At 51.8% G+C, this 21146-nt stretch overlaps 1 protein-coding gene across 2 annotated transcripts; it reads left to right on the top strand.

The window, feature by feature from the left end:
- Positions 1 to 79: 79 nt before the first annotated feature.
- Positions 80 to 15161, top strand: MATN4 (matrilin 4). 2 transcript variants are annotated; one of them, XM_043884453.1, is made up of 11 exons: positions 80 to 524; positions 2731 to 2844; positions 3597 to 4166; positions 5289 to 5411; positions 8162 to 8284; positions 8377 to 8499; positions 8593 to 8715; positions 10665 to 11078; positions 11180 to 11332; positions 14591 to 14698; positions 14781 to 15161. In XM_043884453.1, exons 2-11 carry the CDS (start codon positions 2766 to 2768, stop codon positions 14837 to 14839), a joined length of 1875 nt encoding a protein of 624 aa, XP_043740388.1. In that variant the 5' UTR covers positions 80 to 524; positions 2731 to 2765; the 3' UTR covers positions 14840 to 15161. The 2 variants fall into 2 exon arrangements, with proteins under 2 accessions (XP_043740388.1, XP_043740387.1); XM_043884452.1 differs by lacking the exon at positions 8162 to 8284 and having other exon boundaries at positions 98 to 524.
- Positions 15162 to 21146: the final 5985 nt, after the last annotated feature.

Genomic DNA, 21146 nt, shown 5'->3' with positions numbered 1-21146 from the left:
TTGCAGGACCAGAGTCCGGGGCCTCTGGCCACCCCTGGAAGGGGCGGCGGGGGTCAAGAGCCGGGCCGCGCCCTCGGAAGCGGGGCCAAGCAGCCGGCGGCCGAGCCAGGCCCCGCTCCGCCCCTTGGGGCTCTCCCCGGGGAAGGGCCTCGGAGGCTTCCAACGCATTCCGGCTGCGGAGAGCGTAGCCGCCCAGCCTCCCGCGGGAGCCCGACTCCCGCCCCGCAGCTCGCGTCTGCGGCTCCAGGGGTGGCGGGAGCAGGGGGCGTCGCGCTGGCCCCGCCCCAGCCCTCGGAGGAAGAGGGGGTCGCTCCCTGCCAGTGGGAGGGGTCGCGGCCCGCGTTCCCCCTCCCCACCCACCGGCCCCCGGGTTAAATGCGGCCGCCGCCTCCGCCCGCTCCAGCTGCCTGGCCGTCCCCACCTCGGGCACACTGCCCGCGCCGGTACCTGGTCCAACTGCCCGGGAGGCTCCGCCCGTCGGCTCCGCTCTGCGGCCGCGCCTCTGAGCTGTCCGGCAGGCTCAGGTGAGTCAAAGGGCCCGGGGGCGCCGAGGGGTCTGCGGGGAGCAGGCATCCAGCCAGACCAGGCGCCCGTATTTAGCCGCGCTGCACCGCCTACGGTGCCCCGTCTGACCTGCAGCGCCCTTCCCCACCTCTGCAGAGCCCTCTCCAAGTAGAGCCCCCACGAGCACGGCCGCCAAAACGGAGAAGGGGGACCTTATCTCCAATCTCCTCCCTCCAGGAACCCCCGGCACGCCCCCCCCCCCCCCCCCCCCCCCGCCACCCGTTCCCCGGAATATCCTCTAAGTGTTTATTCTTCAGCCAACTCTTGAGGAATTACTCACAAACCTCTCCTCCCTCGAAAATCCACTTTCTCCATCCTAAGGGCATTTCTTAACGCAAGGATTAACCCTCTCGAGGAGCTCCGGGTTCTGGGGTCAGCCCTGTCACCTTGCCACGTTGCTGTGTGACCTGGGCAAGACATTACTGTCTCTGGTCTTGACTCCTTCCTCTCTAGAATGAGGAGTTGGAAGGGTGATGAACTTGGACGCAAGCCCTATTTTGACTTTCTAGGATTGGGTGGAGGTGGGGTGCCAAGCGAGATGTTGGATCAGGCCAAGAGCAGGAGAAGGGGAAACTTAAGATTTAAGGGGCCCAGAGGCTTCTGCAGACAGGAACGGATGGGAGGGAGCCAAGGCGCCTAGTGCCTGTACGCTCGGGCTCCCCAGGGGTGCTCGCCTGCTGGGCTGTGGCCCACGCTGGAGGAGGCATTCCACACCCGCCCACCTCCAGGAGCGGCTGGCACGTCTGGCTTAGTCGCCCTCCCACGACAGGTTCTGCCAGAGGGGTATTAGTTCCTTTACCAGGCCTGAAAGGCGAAGGAGGTGAGGATCCGCGACGGGGAGGGCGCCTAGAGGGAGCGACAGGCACCCGGCCTTTCTCAGAATAGAACCATTCACGGAATTGGGGAGGGGGCGGGGCTGCGGTTGGATTAGGGGCAGCTGGCCACCTCTGCCAAGAAACAGAAACAGAAAAATGGCTAGCACAGCTTAAGCAAGGGGAGAGGGGATGGGGGTGGAGTAGGGACCCCAGGGAGGGAATGGAAGAAAAAGAGGTGACGCCTAAGGACCAGGTTGCCAGGTCGCTCAGAAGGAAGAATGGGAGCCAGGAGTCCTAGGTTCCTTTGCAGCTCGGCGGGCCACCTTCTTGAGCCTCACTTTTCGCATCTGTACAATGGGAGTCCTTCGTGATTCTCAACGGGCGTCGCCAAGGGCCAAGAGAGAGTGAACGCTCACCTGCCCCCACGGGGTCCATGGCCGAGTCCGGGGGCGTCCAGTGCCACTGTCCCCGGAGCCCTGCGTGCGCACTTCTGCTCCTCGGCTCTAGCGCCGGATATATTCTACCCCAGCCTTATCTCCAAGGCCCTGGGGCTCCTGGCTCCCTGTTTGCTTTGGGCAGGAGCACCTGCTGGGCAGATGTGGGCTTCCCACGGCCACCTAGCCAACACAGCTAGACCCAAGAGGGCGCCCCCTGGAGACCTCTCCTGAGAGCAGGCGGGAAGGGGCGGCACCACGTCACAAGTTCATCCGCGGGGTGGCTTTCGGCCAAGGCGACAGCAGGCCTGCACTGGGGCCCTGCCTGTTTGAGGCGAAGGGTGGGGTGGTGGTGGGTGGGAGCACAGTCACACAGAGTTGCCTGTGTGCAAAGGGGAGGGGGCGAGGTGGGGGATGGCTTCCCTCTGCAAAGAGTCACGCGGCTGCTCCTTGGAACCCCACAGGCCTAGGATTATATCCTGGAGGAGTCACTTTCTTGCCACGCGACTTCGGGTACACGCAGTGAAGTTTCTGGGCCTCTTTCCTCATCTATACTCTGGGGACAGCAACAGCCTTGGACTCACAGAATTGTTGAGAGGACTCAATAAATGCCACAGTGCATGAAAAGCATTTATCATCGTGCCTGGCACTGAGGAAAGGCCTTTCCTTTTGAAATTTTGTATATTTTTAAATCTACTTTCTATTTATTTACTGTTCTGCAGTTCTGAAAAGCAGAATTCCCTGTGTTTCCAGCAAACTCACTGTGATGAATTTTTTTATAATGAAAATTTTCACCATGCACGAAACTAGAGAGATTAGTAAAATAAACCCATGATCCTTCTCCCCCTCCAAATGCCCATCACCTAGAATAAGAGCTCTGTAAACACTTTTGCTCTGATATTTTCCTTCCTCTTCAGGCTCCAACACCTCCGTTCTGTGTTGGCTGAGCGCCATGAGGGGGCTTCTATATTCGCTGCTGCCCCTGTTGCTGCTCCTTCTCCAGCCTTGGGAAACCCAACTGCAGTTCGCAGGTGAGCCAGGGCCCACCCTCACCAGCAGGCGGGGAAGGGAGCAAAAGCGGGTTCTCCATCTGCAGCCAACTGCACACCAGGGAGAGAAAAGGAACAGCTTTGGAACTCTGAGGGGTTGGGTTCGAGTTCACAGCTTCGTTTCTGTGGGCCTCAGTTTCCCCAGTCTGTATGATGTGGCTTGGAGGCAGCTAAGTTGGGCTCAGGCAGAACTGCCCAGTTGGCGTTTCATTTTTTAAAGTTAATTGAAGAAAAAAAAAAAAAAACTTAGGCGATTTCACACTTAAAAAAACCAATTTGGGGCTTCTCATGAAAAGACTAAAGATCTGCTAACATGGGGTCCTCACGACTGCAAGGCAACATTTGGTTGGGGCTGCCCACTTCAGGAACCATACGGGCTCTCTGGATGTCCACCGTCCTAACCCCAATACACTCCCTCCTTTATTTACGTTGCCTGCCTGGCTCCTAGAGACATTTGAGTTTGCTACATCCCTTTGTCCCCCTTCCGAATGGATAATACCTCCTCAGAGATATTAGCCCTTAGACCTGTAGGGTAGGGATTCGGTGGAGTCTCCCTCCCCAGCCCCTCAGCAAATACTGTTCGAGTGGGTGGCTCTAACCTGCATTTGCAAGGTTAATTCTGCGCTGGGCGCTGTTACGTCGGACAGCAGTGTTCCGCTCTGGGTTTCCGTGGGGGTTCTCCCGGGACTTGAGGCTTTGCTAACCTAGGAGAGCCTTTCCTCATCTCCTCGCAGGTCCCAGGTGCAGTACTGGGCCCCTGGATTTGGTGTTTGTGATTGACAGCTCGCGCAGCGTGCGCCCCTTCGAGTTCGAGACTATGAGGCAGTTCCTGGTAGGCCTTCTCCGCAGCTTGGACGTGGGGCCTAACGCCACTCGCGTCGGCGTGATCCAGTATTCGAGTCAAGTGCAGAGCGTCTTCCCGCTCCGAGCCTTCTCGCGCCGCGAGGATATGGAGCGCGCCATCCGCGCTCTGGTGCCGCTGGCGCAGGGCACCATGACCGGGCTGGCGATCCAGTACGCCATGAATGTGGCCTTCAGCGTGGCCGAGGGCGCGCGCCCGCCGGAGGCGCGCGTGCCTCGCGTGGCCGTCATCGTGACCGACGGGCGGCCCCAGGATCGCGTGGCAGAGGTGGCCGCTCAGGCGCGCGCCCGCGGCATCGAGATCTACGCCGTGGGGGTGCAGCGCGCCGACGTGGGCTCCCTGCGCGCCATGGCGTCCCCCCCGCTGAACGAGCACGTCTTCCTCGTCGAGTCCTTCGACCTTATCCAGGAGTTCGGCCGGCAGTTCCAGGGCCGGTTGTGTCGTGAGTGAGGGGAGCGCTGGACCGAGTCTCCAACTCTCGCACCGCTCCCAGTCCGGTTCCCAACGCAGTGAAATCCCATCCCCTCCCGAGTAGCCCCGCCCACTCGCCTTTAGCCCCGCCCACCAGGCCGGCGTTGCCCTGGCAACTGCGGTTCAGTCCAGTAGCTCAGTCATGTCCGACTCTTTGCGACCCCATGGACTGCAGCACGCCAGGCCTCCCTGTCCATCACCCAACTCCCAGAGCTTACTCCAACTCGTGTCCATCGAGTCGGTGATGCATCCAACCATCTCATCCTCTGTCGTCCCCTTCGCCCGCCTTCAATCTCTCTCAGCATCAGGGTCTTTTCCAATGAGTCAGTGGCCCACTGCGGGCTGTGTCAAATTCCAGCTCTGCCCAGTTTTGCTTAAGGCTTCCCCGCAACAAGGAGCGGCGTTTATCGTGCCCACCCACCTTGAAGAGCCATGGTGGTTTCCACCGGCTTCACGTCTAACTCCAAAACCTCCCCCTTTACACAAGAAGCACCAGCCCTAACGGCTGAGCGCCATCGCCCTCCTAGAAGAGCCAAGCCCCGTCCCCCTGGACAGGACCCACCCACTCTTGTTCTAGCTCCTCCCACAATGCTGCCAGATGCGTTCCTGTCACATCTTGTCATTTGCTGCCCTCCCTGTGGCTCAGGTGGTAAAGAATCCGCCTGCAATGCGGGAGACCTGGGTTTGATCCCTGGGTTGGGAAGACCCCTTGGAGAAGGCAGGGGTAGGGCTACCCACTCCAGTATTCTGGCCTGGAGAATTCCATGGACCCAGTCCATGGGGTCGCAAAGAGTCGGACACGACTTTGAGTTTCAATTGATCTCTTGACTTCCTCTACTTAACTCACAGAGTCCTTCCTTGTCCCCCTGATCCATCTGGCTAGGTGCCGTGGTTTTCAGAGCCTACTCACTGGGGCCATTCAGGCCATATATTTTCCCTAGGCCCTCCCCTGGATTGGCCCCTCTCAAACGAGTCATATTTCATTTAAAGACATCCTGGAGCACGGGGCCTGCCTTTGACCCCATCCAGCTCTCTCTTGCTGGAGTGTTCTCCCAGTCTGTTCGCTGATGATTCTACTCTTGTATGTCCTCAGGAAAGGACCTGTGTGCTCAGGGGGCACACGGCTGCCAGCACCAATGTGTCAGCGCCCCGGGCACCTTCCACTGTGCCTGCAACCCTGGCTATCAGCTAGCAGCAGATAACAAGAGCTGTGTGGGTGAGAACTCCCCCCATCCTGCACTCTCCCTGCTTCTGAACCTTCTGTGGCTCCCTATTGACCCAGCATCAGTCCAGTGAGTCTGGCAGGGCCTTTGGAAGTCAAACTCCAGCTCCCTCACTTTTCAGGTCTAGGAAAGAAAAGGTATCGCTTGGGGTCACACAAGTCCTTGGTGGGACAAGGGCTAGAAGTCTTGACCCCACGGTTAAGTGGATTTTCTGCAATCTTCTCTCCTGCCTCTTTCAGGCACACCTCTTAGCTGGCTCCAAAACACCTCCCAAACCTGTCTTTTCAGAGGCGCATCTTTACTGTTTCTGTTATTTAGACACTGTTGGAATTTCCATGCATACATCCCCTATATTCTGCACCCATGCTGCTCGTTTCTGCATCTCAGTTCTTTCCCAGCTGCTCACCTGGGCTGCTTTTGCTGCGCCTCTCTGCACCCACAATCTCTCAAAGCCTGGTTCTTCATTTTTGCCTTCTGAAAAGCAATGACACACAATACCTTGCTTATGCATTTGGGATTTTCCCCCTCCATGTACTGAATATATGTGTGTCCTGTCCTTTGATTGTAATGGCAGCTACCATTTACTGGAATGGATTAGTGACAGACTTTATTTTCTTGGGCTCCAAAATCACTGCAGATGGTGACTGCAGCCATGACATTAAAAGATGCTTGCTTCTTGGAAGAAAACCTATGACAAACCTAGACAGCATATTAAAAAGCAGAGACATTACTTTGCCAACAAAGGTCCGCCTAGTCAAAGCTATGGTTATCCCAGGAGTCTTGTATGGATGTGAGAGTTGAACCATAAGGAAAGCTGAGCCCCAAAGAATTAATGCTTTTAAGCTGGGGTGTTGGAGAAGACTCTTGAGAGTCCCTTGGACTGCAAGGAGATCCAACCAGTCACTCCTAAAGGAAATCAGTCCTGAATATTTTTTTTGGAAGGACTGATGCTGAAGCTCCAATACTTTGGTCACCTGATTCGAAGAACTGACTCATTTGAAAAGACCCTGATGCTGGGAAAGATTGAAGGCAGGAGGAGAAGGGGATGACAGAGGATGATATGGTTGGATGGCATCACCAATCAATGGACATGAGTTTGAGTAAACTCTGGGAGATGGTGATGGACAGGGAAGCCTGGTGTGCTGCTGTTGATGGGATTGCAAAGAATCAGACATGACTGAGCAACTGAACTGAATCAAACCATTTACTGAATGCCAAGTTAGCATCAGATATTGAACTAAGAGTGTTACATATATCGTCTGTCAACCTCACAACATTTTGGAAAAAGAAGTCCTGTGTATCCAATAACCCAGATGTCAGCTGGGGTCTTCTTGTTTTGGGAGCTTAGAAGAGGCTGGCTTGAAACCCTATTTGAAGACCTGTGAACCTTCAAAACCTTCCTCAAGATCTCTGGGAATTCCAAGTGTTCACATTCTGTGGTCCCCTCTCACTCTGAGCTTCTACTGAATTCACTTGATTTATAGATCCTCTCTCAATTTCTCAGTCCATGCATGCTATGCATGTAAATCAGCCTCTTCACTGGTTTACACACTTGTGCACACAAGGGCATGTGTGTATGTGTAAGTTGTGCATATGTCTATTTTACTAAATAATGGGGATGGACAGAGGTGTGACTTACATCTAAGTGAAGTCAAACATAAACACAGAAAATGAAACATCCTTTATTTATAAATGAATATTAGGCACCCTTGATTCTGAAGGTGCTTAGTCACCCCTCTGTAGGGAATTTATAGGGATCGACCCATGTTACTCATCTCCACATCATCTCTCTTGTTCTTTTGTTCCCTCTCTCCACTCCTCATCTCTTTTCTAGGAACCCCACATTCTCACACTTTTATGTAGAGCAGCCCATCTTTCTCTAGTCCCTATTCCCCAGCTCAGCTCTAGGCCATATCTGTACATTGAAATCATCAAGATACTCAGCAGGGCAGTAGTTCACCCTCCTCAGAAGGTGAGTGTAAATAGCAATTGTTCTCTTCCATTAGGGCTTCCCGGGTGGTGCTAGTGGTAAAGAATCCGCCTGCCAGTGCAGGAGATGTAAGAGATGTGGGTTCGATCCCTGGGTTGGGAAGATCCCCTGGAGGAGGGCATGACAACCCACTCTAGTATTCTGGCCTGGAGAATCCCACGAACAGAGGAGTCTGGCGGGCTAAAGTCCATAGAATTGCAAAGAGTTGGACATGACAGAGTGACTTAGCATGCACACCCGCTCTTCCATTGATTGTATTCCCATTTTGCAGAGGGGGAAATGGAGGCTCAGACAGATTAAATGGCAGAGCCTGGTCCTCCCCTGTGAATTAGTGAGCATCTTGAGGGCAGAAGTCCTGTCTCTTACAGCTGTGGAGTCCCATTCTTATGCCTGGCTTAGTAGTGGGCATGCTGGGGCTTGAGCTGGGAGGGCTGCTTGGCTCAGTAGGAAGGAGGTCTCTACTTGGTGAATCACAGATGCCTGGATACCATCCCAGACTAACTGAGTCAGGATCTTTGGGGGTTGGGGTCCAGGCATAAGTATTTTTATTTATTTGTGTTTTTTGGCCATGCCCTGCGTCGTGTGGGATCTTAAATCCTCAACCGGGATTGAACCCAGGCCCCCTGCATTGGGAGTGTGGAGTCTTAACCGCTGGACCACTAGGGAAGTCCCAGGCATAGGTGTTTGTAAAAAGCCCCCGGGCAGGTGTGCTGTACAGCGCCCGGGCCCAGGCTGACCTCACTATTCCCTCAGCCCTTGACCTCTGCACCGAAAGGGACCGTGGCTGTGGGCATCACTGCGTCCGCATCCCTGGCTCCTATTTCTGTCGGTGCCGAGCTGGCTTTGTACTCCGGCAGGACCAGAGGAGCTGCAGGGGTGAGCCAGCCCCCCAGCTGGTACCCTGAGCCGAGGTCTCTGATGACTCCAGTCAGAACCGCTGTGTGTCTTTGTCTCTTCCTTCCCACCAGCCATTGACCACTGCAGCTTCGGGAACCACAGCTGCCAGCACGACTGTGTTAGCACTTTCGGTGGGCCACAGTGCCGCTGCAGAGAGGGCTATGACTTGCTGCCCGATGGGAGGAGCTGTCAAGGTGAGGAGGGGTCTTCTCCATTTGTGCAGAGGGGCGAGGGATCTCAGCTGGTGGAGTCCACCCTGACTCATCCTGACTTGTCTCTCCTTTCAGCCCGGGATCTTTGCAATGGCGTGGACCATGGATGTGAGTTCCAGTGTGTGAGTGAGGGCTTCTCCTACCGCTGCATGTGTCCTGAGGGGCGGCAGCTCCAGGCAGATGGCAAGAGCTGCAGCCGTGAGTTACAGGTGGAAGGGGGGTGATTCTGCCTGCCTTTGCCCCCCTGCCCCATTCTGAGCATCCTTCACTTCTTCTTTGCTGTGATCCCTGAGTGTGGTGTAAACGTGTATGTGTTGGTGGTGGTGGAGTTGGAGGGTCTGCCATGCCCTGCCTTTATCTCTTTGCCTTCTTCTGCCCTGTTGCCAAAGTTAATTTTAAAAACACTATTTGATCACATTTCTCCCTTGCTCGAAAGCCTTCTGTGGCTCACCAGTGCTTACAAAATAAAGATCAAATGCCTTACCCCTGAGTTTTTCAAATGGTGGGTGTAACCATAGTGAATTACACAAGTGGTGGGTGTAACCATAGTGGATAACAAAATCAAATTAGTGGGTTACAAGTCAGAATTCTTTTTTAAAAAGAGAGAGAAAATAGAGTTTACTGTGTGTATGTAGAAAGAATAAGTATTGTTTCATGAAACTCAGTTTTAATTGTACGTGAGTATAAGGGCATCATGGGCTTACCAAGTGGCGCTAGTGATGCCAATGCAGAGGATGTAAGAAACACAGGTTTGATCCCTGGGTTTGAGACGATCCCCTGGGGAAGGGAATGGCAGCCCACTCCAGTATTCTTGCCTGGAGAATCCCCGTGGACAGAGGAGCCTGGCGGGCTACAGCTGACAGGGTCGAAAAGAGTCGGACACAGCGAAGCAACTTAGCATCGCATGGCACATAACTGCATCATGATGCATTATTATTATTATTTTACTGTGAGTTGTGGCCAAAGTTTTGAAACCACTGCCTTAGGTCATTAAAATATTGCTTCAGCTAACCCCTTCATCCTGTCTCCTGCCATAAACATTTGATCCATACTGGCCTGCCCAAACGTGCCGAGGGCGCCTGGCTTCCATGCCTCTACACACATTGCCCCCACCATCTAGAATGTCCCTTCCTGCCTTGGAGAACTCCTGCTCATCCCTGAAGACCAAATCACTTGTCACCACCTCCATGCAGCCTTCCTCACCAACTCCAGGAAGAATCCTACCTTGCTCCCTGCCTGCCCCTCTATTCAAACACTTCCCTTGATGGTCACTGATGGCATATGTGACCTCTCTGCTTCATCCCTGTTTCCTTATGGATCAGGATTATGTTTCATTTATTGTCGAATCTCCCTTGGGGCCTAGCAAGGTCTCTGGCTGAGAACAGGGGAGGCAAAGTGCTCAGGATTCTGTTGGTTAACATAGTAGATGATCATAAACAGTAGCTACTGTGATGATGATGATGAAGAAGATGCCTTTAGCAGGTTGCCTGGCTGTGCTAAATATTTGCTTGCTAAGTCACTTCAGTCATGTCCCGTTCTTTGTGACTCCGTGGACTGTAGCCCACTAGCCTCCTCTGTCCATGGGATTTCCAGGCAAGAATAATGGAGTGGGATTTCCAGACAAGAGTACTGGAGTGGGTTGCCATGCCTTCCTCCAGGGGATCTTCCCCACCCAGGGATCAAACCAGAGTCTTGCGGCTCCTGCATTGGAGGCAGATTCTTTACCACTGAGCTACTAGGGAAGCCCCGTGCTAAGCACTTAATAAATGGTAAAGATAATAAGGATGCCAATGGGAGAAGGAAATGGCAACCCACTCCAGTATTCTTGCCTGGAAAAGCCCATGGACAGAGGAGTCTGGCAGGCTGAAGTCCATGGGATTACATGACTGAGCATGTATGCACGAGGGTGGAGGGAAATTGGTTGGTAGCAATAAAGTGGTAGAACTAAAAAAAAAAAGAAAAATAATAAGGATGCCAATGATGATGATGTGATGATTAGTTTTTATTATTTTAGCACAGTGCCTGGCATAGGAAGAACTTCACACATAGTATCTGTTATATAATAAATGTTTGCAAATGAATGAATGAATGAGCAGGTGGCGACTGCCCGCCCTCACCCCCAGCTCTTCTCCTCCGGTGAGGTGTAGGGTGCCGGGAAGGCCACGTGGACCTGGTTCTGCTCGTTGACGGCTCCAAGAGCGTGCGCCCGCAGAACTTCGAGCTGGTGAAACGCTTCGTGAACCAGATCGTGGACTTCCTGGACGTGTCCCCCGAGGGCACGCGCGTGGGGCTAGTGCAGTTTTCCAGCCGCGTGCGCACCGAGTTCCCGCTGGGCCGCTATGGCACCGCGGCCGAGGTGAAGCAGGCGGTGCTGGCCGTGGAGTACATGGAGCGCGGCACCATGACCGGGCTGGCCCTGCGCCATATGGTGGAGCACAGCTTCTCCGAGGCGCAGGGCGCGCGGCCCCGGGCGCTCAACGTGCCCCGCGTGGGCTTGGTCTTCACCGACGGCCGCTCCCAGGATAACATCTCCGTGTGGGCGGCGCGCGCCAAGGAGGAAGGTGGGCTTGGCGAGGGCCGGGCTGACCTGAGGTTGGGTTTGACGAGGGGAGGAAGCTTTCCTGAAGCCCAGGGCGCCCCCTCTGTTCCCCCAACCCCGCAGGCATCGTCATGTACGCCGTGGGCGTGGGCAAGGCCGTGGAGGAAGAACTGCGAGAGATCGCCTCGGAGCCAGCCGAGCTGCACGTGTCCTACTCCCCGGACTTCAGCACCATGACGCACCTGCTGGAGAACCTCAAAGGCAGCATCTGCCCGGGTGAGCGCAGCGGTCTCGGGACCCCGCCCCTTCTCTCACCGCGCATGCTCCGAGACCTCCGGGTCCTATTCGCTCCCGCCCCCTTCGCTGAGTGACAGGCGGGGAATGGGCTCGCTGGACCAAGCCTCCTTACTCAAAGCGTGGTCCCTGGACCGTCGGCAGGGCTGTCGCCTGGTAATCTGTTAAGACTGCAGCGTTTTCAGCGCTCTCCAGACCTGCTGAATCCAATGTTGCACTCTGACAAGATCCTCAGGGAATTAGTACTAAGTTTAAGAAGCACAATTCTAAGCGATCTGTTGCCCAAATTAGCGGGGAGTTCAGAATAATTTGGGGGGTGGAGTTTTTCAAAGGCACGCCCAATTCAGCATTTGTAAGGGGAACCACATCATAAGTCCGTTTATCTTGCTGGAATTCAGCTTCACAGACCTGGGGAAGGGGCAGGACTGGGCGTGTCTCAAGTACACAAAGATGTGTATTAAATATATGTGTACTTAGTCGCTCAGTCGTGTCCAACTGTTTGTGACCCTATGGACTATAACCTGACAGGCTCTTCGGTCCATGCGATTGTCGGGGCAAGAATACTGGAGTGGGTTGCCATTTCCTCCTCCAGGGGATCTTGCCGGCCCAGGGATGGAACCCACATCTCTTGCTGTCTCTTGCATTGGCAGGCGGATTCTTTACCACTAGCACCATCTGGGAGGCCCCATATTAAATGTATATATCCCATAAATTCAATCCATCTGCTTCATGTGGTGCTCAGCTAAGGAAAAGGGGACCAATTCTATTTGTGGAGGGAGGATGGGCTTGAACTTTGTGTACAAGTACCTTTACAGGTAATATAGGGAATTTCTCAGGGTTTTGTTTTGTTTTTTTAACCATAGAGTCTTTAGACTGTAACCCAGGCCTACAGTGTGACACTTATTTCAGATAAACAGGCCCCACTCCAGAGCTAGGTTCAGTAGGGCTATGCTGGGCCTGGAGAATATATGTTTAAAATCTCTCTCTATATATGTATATATACATATATATGTATGTATATGCATACACACACACACACACATTTCTTCCTCTCCCTCTCTCCAGGCTAATTCTAATAATTAGCGAGGATATTATGGAAACACTGGATTAACTTCTCCTTCAGGGCCTTTCCTGTCCTCTTTTATTCATTTATTTATTTGGCTGTGCCGGGTCTTAGTTGCAGCACGAAGGATCTTTAATTGCAGCATGGGAACTCTTAGTTGTTGCATGTGGGATCTAATTCCCTGACCAGGGATCAAATCCAGGTCCCCTGCATTGGGAGCATGGAGCCTTAGCAACTGGACCACCAGGGAAGTCCCTAACTCTTATGTCCCCTGCAGTGTGACTTTGGGCAAGTCACTTAACCCCCACCTCTCCCTTACCTTTCCTCTTCCGTGATAGGGCAGGGTGCTGGCTGCCCCAGGTTGCCTCTAGTTCTAGAATTCTAACAGAAATCTGGCCTCTGTGATTGAGGATCTTCACCAACCAATGAAGGATGACCTTGGGTAGATCCTCCTCTCTCTCTGGCCCTTGGTTTCCCCACCTGCAAAGTTAGGAGCCATTCTGGGGCTGTTATCAATACCACTGATGACATGACATACAGCAGCTTGCTGAGGGTACATACAAGACTAAGATATAATTTTTAAATCATAATAGCAACTCTGTATTGAAAGCCAAGTGCCAGGCATTGTGCTGTAGTATTCAAAATGGCACACATTTACAGAATTTAGTGAATCTAAGACACCATCCATTGTAAGATTCACTATTATTTTCTATACTGCTAAGAAAAAAAAAGATGCCAGATTTAACTGTAAGGCACCTATTTTGATTTCAGAGATGTTGAAATGTGTGAGGAGATAGACTTGAATCAGTGGTCCTTAAACATTAGTGTGCATCAGATGCACCTGGAGGGTTTGTTAAAAGACAGATTGTTGTCTCCAACCCCAGAGTTTCCAGTGCAGTAGGTCTGCAGTGGAATCTGATCATTTGCATTTCTAATAACTTCCTAGGTGATGCTAATGCTGCTGGTCCAGGGACCACACTTGAGAACCACTGATTCCTAAAACATCAATGTTCACTCTTGCCATCTCCTGTTTGGCCACTTCCAATTTACCTTGACTCGTGGACCTAGGGAACCATTGGCCTAGTTGAAATCCAGTATAAAGTGTTTACTTGTGTCAGTTCCAGCGTTTCACCCTCCAATAAACTAGCCACTAGCAACATATGCCCATTTAACTTAAACTAAATAATTCACTTCCTCAATCACACTAACCACATTTCAAGTGTTAAATGGCCATCTGTGTGCTACCACACTGACAGATGCTACTGTCACCGCATAAAGTTTGGACCATGTTTCTGTCGACTCTTGCTACTCAGTGTGGTCCAGGGACCAGCAGCATCAGTACCACTTGGGAGCTTACTAGAAATACAGCATCTCTGCTCCTTTCCCGTTAAGAATAAGAGTCTCTCTATCTATCATCTATCTGTCTATATCTCTATCTCTTTATCTATCTGTATTTTGTTTTTTGGCTGTGCTGGTTTTGTTTTTGCTGCATCCAGTCTTTCTCCAGTTGTGGAAAGCAGGGGCTACTCTCCAGTTGCCTTGCGCAGGCCTCTCATTGCAGTGGTTTCTCTTGTTGCAGAGCACAGGCTCTAGGCGCTCAGGTTTCAGTAGTTCTTGCAGCACGTGGGCTCAGTAGTTGCAGCTTGCTGGCTCTAGGGTGCACCGGCTTCAGTAGTTGTGGCACAGAGACGCGTTAATTGTGTTCACAGGCTTAGTTGCTCCGGGGCATGTGGAATCTTCCTGGACCAGGGATTGGACCCGAGTCCCCTGCATCGGCAGGCAGATTGTTATCCACTGTACCACCAGGGTAGTCCAAGAATCTATATTTTAACAAGATCTCCTGTTGAGTCCAATGAGCACCAAAGTTTGAGAAACCTTCTGAGATGGGTACCCACATAAGACACACATGAAAATCATGGAGTCCTCCGCACCGCCCAAGGAATAGGTTTTCTCATTGTATCCATTCTGATAGACAATGAATCCACGGCTTAGAAAGGTTGAATGGGTTTTCCAGTATCTCACAGCTATCTAGCTGGGACTCATCCCAGGTCTGTCTGGATCTCAAACCGGTGCACTCAGCCGCAGGCGGGGTGGAGGGATATCAGGGGGCCTCGGCCAGGGCCGGCTGGTCCTCCTGTAGCTTCTCACTCCCCCGACTTTCTGTGCCCCTCTGGCAGAGGAGGGCATCGGCGCGGGGACAGAGCTTCGGAGCCCCTGCGAATGCGAAAGCCTCGTGGAGTTCCAGGGCCGCACGCTGGGGGCGCTCGAGAGTCTGTCGCAGAAGCATATCCTTTGGGTCCCGGGGCGCGGGCCGGCGGGGAGACGAAAGGACCCCCGAGAGCCCCGGAGGCTTCCTTAACCTCTCACTGGCCCAGCTGACCGCACGCCTGGAGGATCTGGAGAACCAGCTGGCTACCCAGAAGTGAGGGCCGCTGGTGGCCCGGACCCGGGCAAGGAACGCGGCCCCGCGGACAGCCCCAGCCCTCTACCCCCGCTCCGGGGGCGCCGTCGGGGCGCCAGGCCCGGACAGAACCTGGGTCCTCGCGGGCTTGGGCTGTCGCGGGGGAGGCGCTGGCGGGCTCCCAGCGCTGCTGTCGAGCTGGGCTCGCCCGGACCAGAAGTCGGACTGCGGGGAGGGGTCGAGGGAGGGGATGTGGAAGACGCGTGCTGCGCTCAGTTCTTTGTAGGATTTCTTTTTTTGTTTTCTTTTTCTTAAAAAAAGAAGAAAAAAAAATCTGGTTTCCACGGGGTCGGTGTGTGTGTCTTGCTGTGCCGCCAGGGGGAGGGGAGGCCAGACGGAGCGCGCTCCGGCGGCGCCCGGGCGGCGTCTCCTCGGAGAAAGGCGCATTGTGCGGGGGTCCGGCCGGGGGGCAGGGGACTGCGAGCTGCTTCCCCCCGCTGGTTCATTCAGCCGAGAACAGATGGCTCCTTATGCAGGCGGTGGGAAGGGGGCTCCACGGGTACCCTTGGGGTCTGGGCAAGTCTGCCCTCCATCTCTCAGCGGTCAGGCACCTGGCTCTCTGGCTGTGTCTCCTGGTGTCCCCCCGAGTCTGGCTTAAGGGCTGTTAGAACTGGGCGGAGTTGGGGGGTGAGTGATGAAGCAGGAGGCAGTAACCGGACCTCCTAAAGGGACGGGTTGGGGGGGAGGAGGGCGCATTGGTGAGTTTCACTCGGATTTTATCTCCCTGCACCAGGTAGGAAGAGGTGTGTGGGTTTTGGGGGGCGGGGCGGGCAACCAGGACCTCCGGCCCAGAGTGGCCTGCACAGCCTCTGCTTCACCCTCTGCTCACCTCCAAAAATAAATAATAATAATAAAAATAAAAACCAATCCTCTGTAGGTAAAGAGCACAAACCGGTACAGTCTCCCAAGTGCATGTGAGAAACTGCGAGGACGAAAATGCTTCCAGTCCTAGAGTGATGACACAGGCAAATTACTCTGGGTTTGTTTCCTTATGTGTAAAATGGGGATTGAAATAGTCACTCCCAAGGGTGGTAGTGAGAATGGAGGAAATTATTCTAAGGCATCTGACCCTGTGCCTGGTACCTATTAGGCAGCAATGAATAGCTAACATGCTTAGTCCCTGGCACTATTCAAAGTGACTTGCAAGTATTTTCATTTTATCGTCACAACAACCTTGTGAGGTAGGAATGTTTGCCTTTATCACTATCACGAGAAAACTGAGTCAAAGGTTAAGTCGCCCAGAGTCACATGGCGAGTAAGAAGCTGAGCCAGTGTATTTTCATTTCCTGTGACTGCTGTAGCATCACCACAAATTCAGTGGCTTAATCATCACAAACGTTCTTGGGGTCAGAAGTCTCAAAAGGGTTGGCAGGGCTGGAGACTTGGTTCCTTGCCCTTTCCAGCTTCTAGAAGCCACCTGAATTCCTTCATCACCTCAATCTCTGCTTCTGCATCATACCTCCTTCTCTAACTTTGACCTTCCTGCCTCCACTGTATAAGGACACTTGTGATGACCCAGATAATCCATGATAACCTCCCCATCTGAAGTTCTTTATCATCTGCAAACTCTCTTCTTAAAATTTTTTTTAAAAATTATTTATTTGGCTGCTCCCAGTTTTAGTTGCAGCATGTGAGATCTAGTTCCCTGACCAGCAATCGAACCTGGGTCCCCTGCGTTGGAAGCACAGAGTATCAGCCACTGGACCCCCAGGGAAGTCCCTGCAAACTCTCTTTGCCATGTAAAGTAACATATTCTCAGGTTCCAGAGATTAGGACGTGGACATCTTTGGGGTGGGGGCATTATTCTGTCTACAACACAGGGCTTGAAGTCAGGAGGACCAAATTCAGAGCAGGCATTGTGAATCACACCTAGTCTGGCCCCTCACTGGGCCTGGTGAGGAGGGAGAAAGATGACTGAGAAAAGCCCCCAGGTTGGGGGAGCCTCAGGCTGGAGCGGGTGAGGTCCACCTGACTACCTGTGGCAGAAAGAGGACCCTTCAGGTGAAGGGATGGAGCAAAGGGCAGGTAAGCAGGGAGAAATCCTGGAGGAGGTGACTTTCAGCTAAGCCTTGACCTACAGCTGGAATTTCCGCAGGTGTCCATGGGAATCTCACAGGTGAATGAAGCCACAGATACAGGTGGTCAGGAGTGACTGGAGTGAGGGACGACAAGATGATTGAGATCTTACCTGGTCATGAGGGTCAGATGAGCAAAAGTGCTAAGTATAGTGCCTAGCCTGTGCCCTGCCCAACCTCTTTGTTTTATGGCAGGGGAAGTGGTCAAACAGGAGATGGCAAGAGTGAACATTGACATTTTAGGAATCAGTGAACTAAAATGGACTGGAATGGGTGAATTTAACTCAGATGGCCATTATATCTACAACTGTGGGCAAGAATCCCTTAGGAGAAATGGAGTAGCCGTCATAGCACAAAAGGGTCCAAAATGCAGTACTTGGATGCAATCTCAAAAATGACAGAATGATCTCTGTTCGTTTCCAAGGCAAACCATTCAGTATCATGGTAAACCAAGTCTATGCCTCGACCAGTAATGCTGAAGAAGCTGAAGTTGAACGGTTCTATGAAGACCTACAAGACCTTCTAGAGCTAACATCCTAAAAGGGTGTCTTCTTCATTATAGGGGACTGGAATGCAAAAGTAGGAAGTCAAGAGCTACCTGGAGTAACAGGCAAATTTGGCCTTGGAGTACAAAACAAAGCAGGTTAAAGGCTAACAGTTTTGCCAAGAGAACACACTGGTCATAGCAAACACGCTCTTCCAACAACACAAGAGAAGACTCTACACATGGACATCACCAGATGGTCAACACCGAAATGATATTGATTATATTCTTTGCAGCCAAAGATGGATGGACAAGCTCTATACAGTCAGCAAAAACAGGACTGGGAGCTGACTGTGGCTCAGACCGTGAACTCCTTATTGCCAAATTCAGACTTAAATTGAAGAAAGTAGGGGAAACCACAAGATCATTCAGGTATGACCTAAATCAAATCCCTTATCTTATACAGTGGAAGTGACAAATAGATTCAAGGGATTAGATCTGGTAGAGTGTCTGAAGGACTATAGATGGAGGTTCATGACATTGTATCCATCCCCAAGAAAAAGAAATGCAAAAAGCAAAATGGCTGTCTGAGGAGGCTTTACAAATAGCTGTGAAAAGAAGAGAAGTGAAAAGCAAAGGAGAAAAGGAAAGATATACCCATTTGAATGCAGAGTTCCAAAGAATAGCAAGGAGAGATAAGAAAGCCTTCCTCAGTAATCAGTGCAAAGAAATAGAGGAAAACAATAGAATGGGAAAGACTAGAGATCTCTTCAAGAAAATTAGAGATACCAAGGGAACATTTCATGCAAAGATGGGCTCAATAAAGGAGAGGAATGGTATGGACCTAACAGAAGCAGAAGATATTAAGAAGAGGTGGTAAGAATACCCAGAAGAACTTTACAAAAAAGATCTTCATGACCCAGATAATCACGATGGTGTGATCACTCACCTAGAGCCAGACATCCTGGAGTGCAAAGTCAAGTGGGCCTTAGGAAGCATCACTACGAAAAAACCTAGTGGAGATGATGGAATTCTAGTTGAGCTATTTCAAATCCTAAAAGATGATGCTGTGAAAGTGCTGCACTCAATATGCCAGCCAATTTGGAAAACTCAGCAGTGGCCACAGGACTGGAAAAGGTCAGCTTTCATTCCAATCTCAAAGGCAATGCCAAAGAATGTTCAAACTACTGCACAGTTGCACTCATCCCACTCGCTAGCAGAATAATGCTCAAAATTCTCCAAGCCAGACTTCAACAGTACATGAACTGTGAACTTCCAGATGTTCAAGCTGGATTTATAAAAGGCAGAGGAACCAGAGATCAAATTGCCAACATCTGCTGGATCATCGAAAAAGCAGGAGTTCCAGAAAAACATCTACTTCTACTTTATTGACTATGCCAAAGCCTTTGGCTGTGTGAATCACAACAAACTGTGGAAAATTCTCAAGAGATGGGAATTACCTGCCTCCTGAGAAATCTGTACACAGGTCAGGAAGCAACAGTTAGAACTGGACATGGAACAACAGACTGGTTCCAAATCAGGAAAGGAGTATGTCAAGGCTATATATTGTCACCCTGCTTATTTAATTTACATGCAGACTACATCATGCGAAATGCCATGCTGGATGAAGCACAAGCTGCAATCAAGATTGGTGGGAGAAACATCAATAACCTCAGATACGCAGATGACACCACCCTATGGCAGAAAGCAAAAAGGAACTAAAGAGCCTCTTGATGAAAGTGAAAGAGAAGAGTGAAAAAGTTGGCTTAAAATTCAACACTGAGAAAACTAAATCATGGTATCCGGTCCCATCACTTCACAACAAATAGGTGGGGAAACAATGGAAACAGTGAGAGACTTTATTTTTTTGGACTCCAAAATCACTGCAGATGGTGACTGCAGCCATGAAATGAAAAGACGCTTGTTCCTTGGAAGAAAAGCTATGACCAACCTAGACAGCGTATTAAAAAGCAGAGACATTACTTTACCAACAAAGGTCCATGTAGTCAAGGCTATGGTTTTTCCAATAGTCATATATGGATGTGAGAGTTGGACTATAAAGAAAGCTGAGCGCCAAATAATTGATGCTTTTGAACTGTGGTGTTGGAGAGGACTCTTGAGAGTCCCTTGGACTTCAGGGAGATCCAACCAGTCCATCCTAAAGGAGATCAGTCCTGAAAATTCAGTGGAAGGACTGATGCTGAAGCTGAAACTCCAATACTTTGGCCACCTGATGAGAATAACTGACTCATTGGAAAAGACCCTGATTCTGGGAAAGATTAAAGGCAGGAGGGGAAGGGGACAACAGAGGATGAAATGGTTGGATGGCATCACCGATGCGATAGACAGGAGTTTGAGTAGGCTCTGGGAGTTGGTGATGGACAGGGAGGCCTGGCGTGCTGCAGTCAGTGGGGTTGCAGAGTCGGACACGACTGAGCAACTGAACTGAACTGAATCCGGGCCTAGAGGGCCGAGTTGTCTGTCTGTCCAAGATCACAGTGAGAGAACCACAGCTGAGCCAGGCAGTAACCTGGGCGACGGGGTGTGTGTCCCGATTGGAACGGGGACCTCAAGGATGGAGGTGGCAATGAGGCAAAGCCTCAGCCCCCTCCCCGGCCCTGGCCGGGACCGCCTTCTGAGGGTTGTTTTTTCTTCTCGCCTGTACTTCTCATGCAATCTCTGCAGCGGCCACTAGATGGCGCCTGGAGCTCTGATTCGGAGTTGGGCGCCAGAGCCCTCGGGCTTCCCAGCTGGCTCAGTGGAAAAGAATCTGCCTGCCAATGCGGGAGACGAGGGTTGGATCTCTGGGTCAGGAAGATCCCCTGGAGAAAGAAATGGCAACCCTCTCCAGTATTCTTATCTGGAGAATCCCAGGGACAGAGGAGCCTGGCAGGCCACAGTCCATGGGGTCACAAAGAGCTGGACATGACTTAGCGACTGAGCACACACGCGGGGAGACTTGATAGGCTTTAGCATCTGGCACTTGGACTGAGCCAGGCCTGCCCATTTCAGAAAGACCCTCCTCTGTCTCACACCCCTCCCCCTACTCTGGCGGACCCTACCACCCCAGCCTAGAAGCTGCTTCATTCCCCTTGAGGATAACCACCCAGTCCTGGATTTGAAGACCAGCCCTGCTGCTTACTGTGTGCAGGTGTTGTCAAGGACTAGTTCCCTTGTCCATCTCCTGATTCTCTTTTGGGGAGACTACAGGAGCCAGAACTCCTTTACCCACTCTTTGGAAGCTGGAATGTGGGCCTGATGGCACAGTGCGCAGCTGTTAAGAGCACAGACATGGGAGCCAGACTGCCCATTCGAATCCCAGCTCTGCCATGAGCTGTGTGACTTTAGGCAAGTTTCTGAACTTCTCTGTGCTTCTGTCCAAGGGGGCCCAGTTTTCTCATCTGTAAAATGGAGATTATACCATACTTTATGCTCCTGGGTTATTGTGAGGATTGAATGAGACAAGCCATTTCATATTAGAATTCTGCCTGGGACACAGGATGTACAAAATGCAAAAAAACCCCACGAAATGCTTGGCTGAGGTTTAATAAATTCTATACTTCCTCCTTGGACTATGAATCTTTGAGGAGATAAGACAAAGGTTCAGGGACAGTTGAGAAGTCATTCATGACAGTGCAGTGACAGTACTGAGAATCCACAGGAGGAATCCTAACCAGGTGATTCTTGCTGGTGAATTTGGTTGAAATTAAAAA

The sequence above is a fragment of the Cervus elaphus genome, chromosome 23, assembly GCF_910594005.1.
Source record: "Cervus elaphus chromosome 23, mCerEla1.1, whole genome shotgun sequence".
Lineage (NCBI taxonomy): Eukaryota > Metazoa > Chordata > Mammalia > Artiodactyla > Cervidae > Cervus > Cervus elaphus.
Note: the sequence above shows the minus strand (reverse complement) of the source record. Positions and strands in the feature narration are given on the sequence as shown.

Bases quoted from the DNA above. Each gene is read 5' to 3' on its own strand.
- MATN4 (XM_043884453.1), top strand. From the start codon at position 2,766: ATGAGGGGGCTTCTATATTCGCTGCTGCCCCTGTTGCTGCTCCTTCTC. The intron at 5,412-8,161 runs GTGAGAACTCCC...CTATTCCCTCAG, and splicing joins AGATAACAAGAGCTGTGTGG to CCCTTGACCTCTGCACCGAA. The intron at 11,333-14,590 runs GTGAGCGCAGCG...CCCCTCTGGCAG, and splicing joins CAAAGGCAGCATCTGCCCGG to AGGAGGGCATCGGCGCGGGG.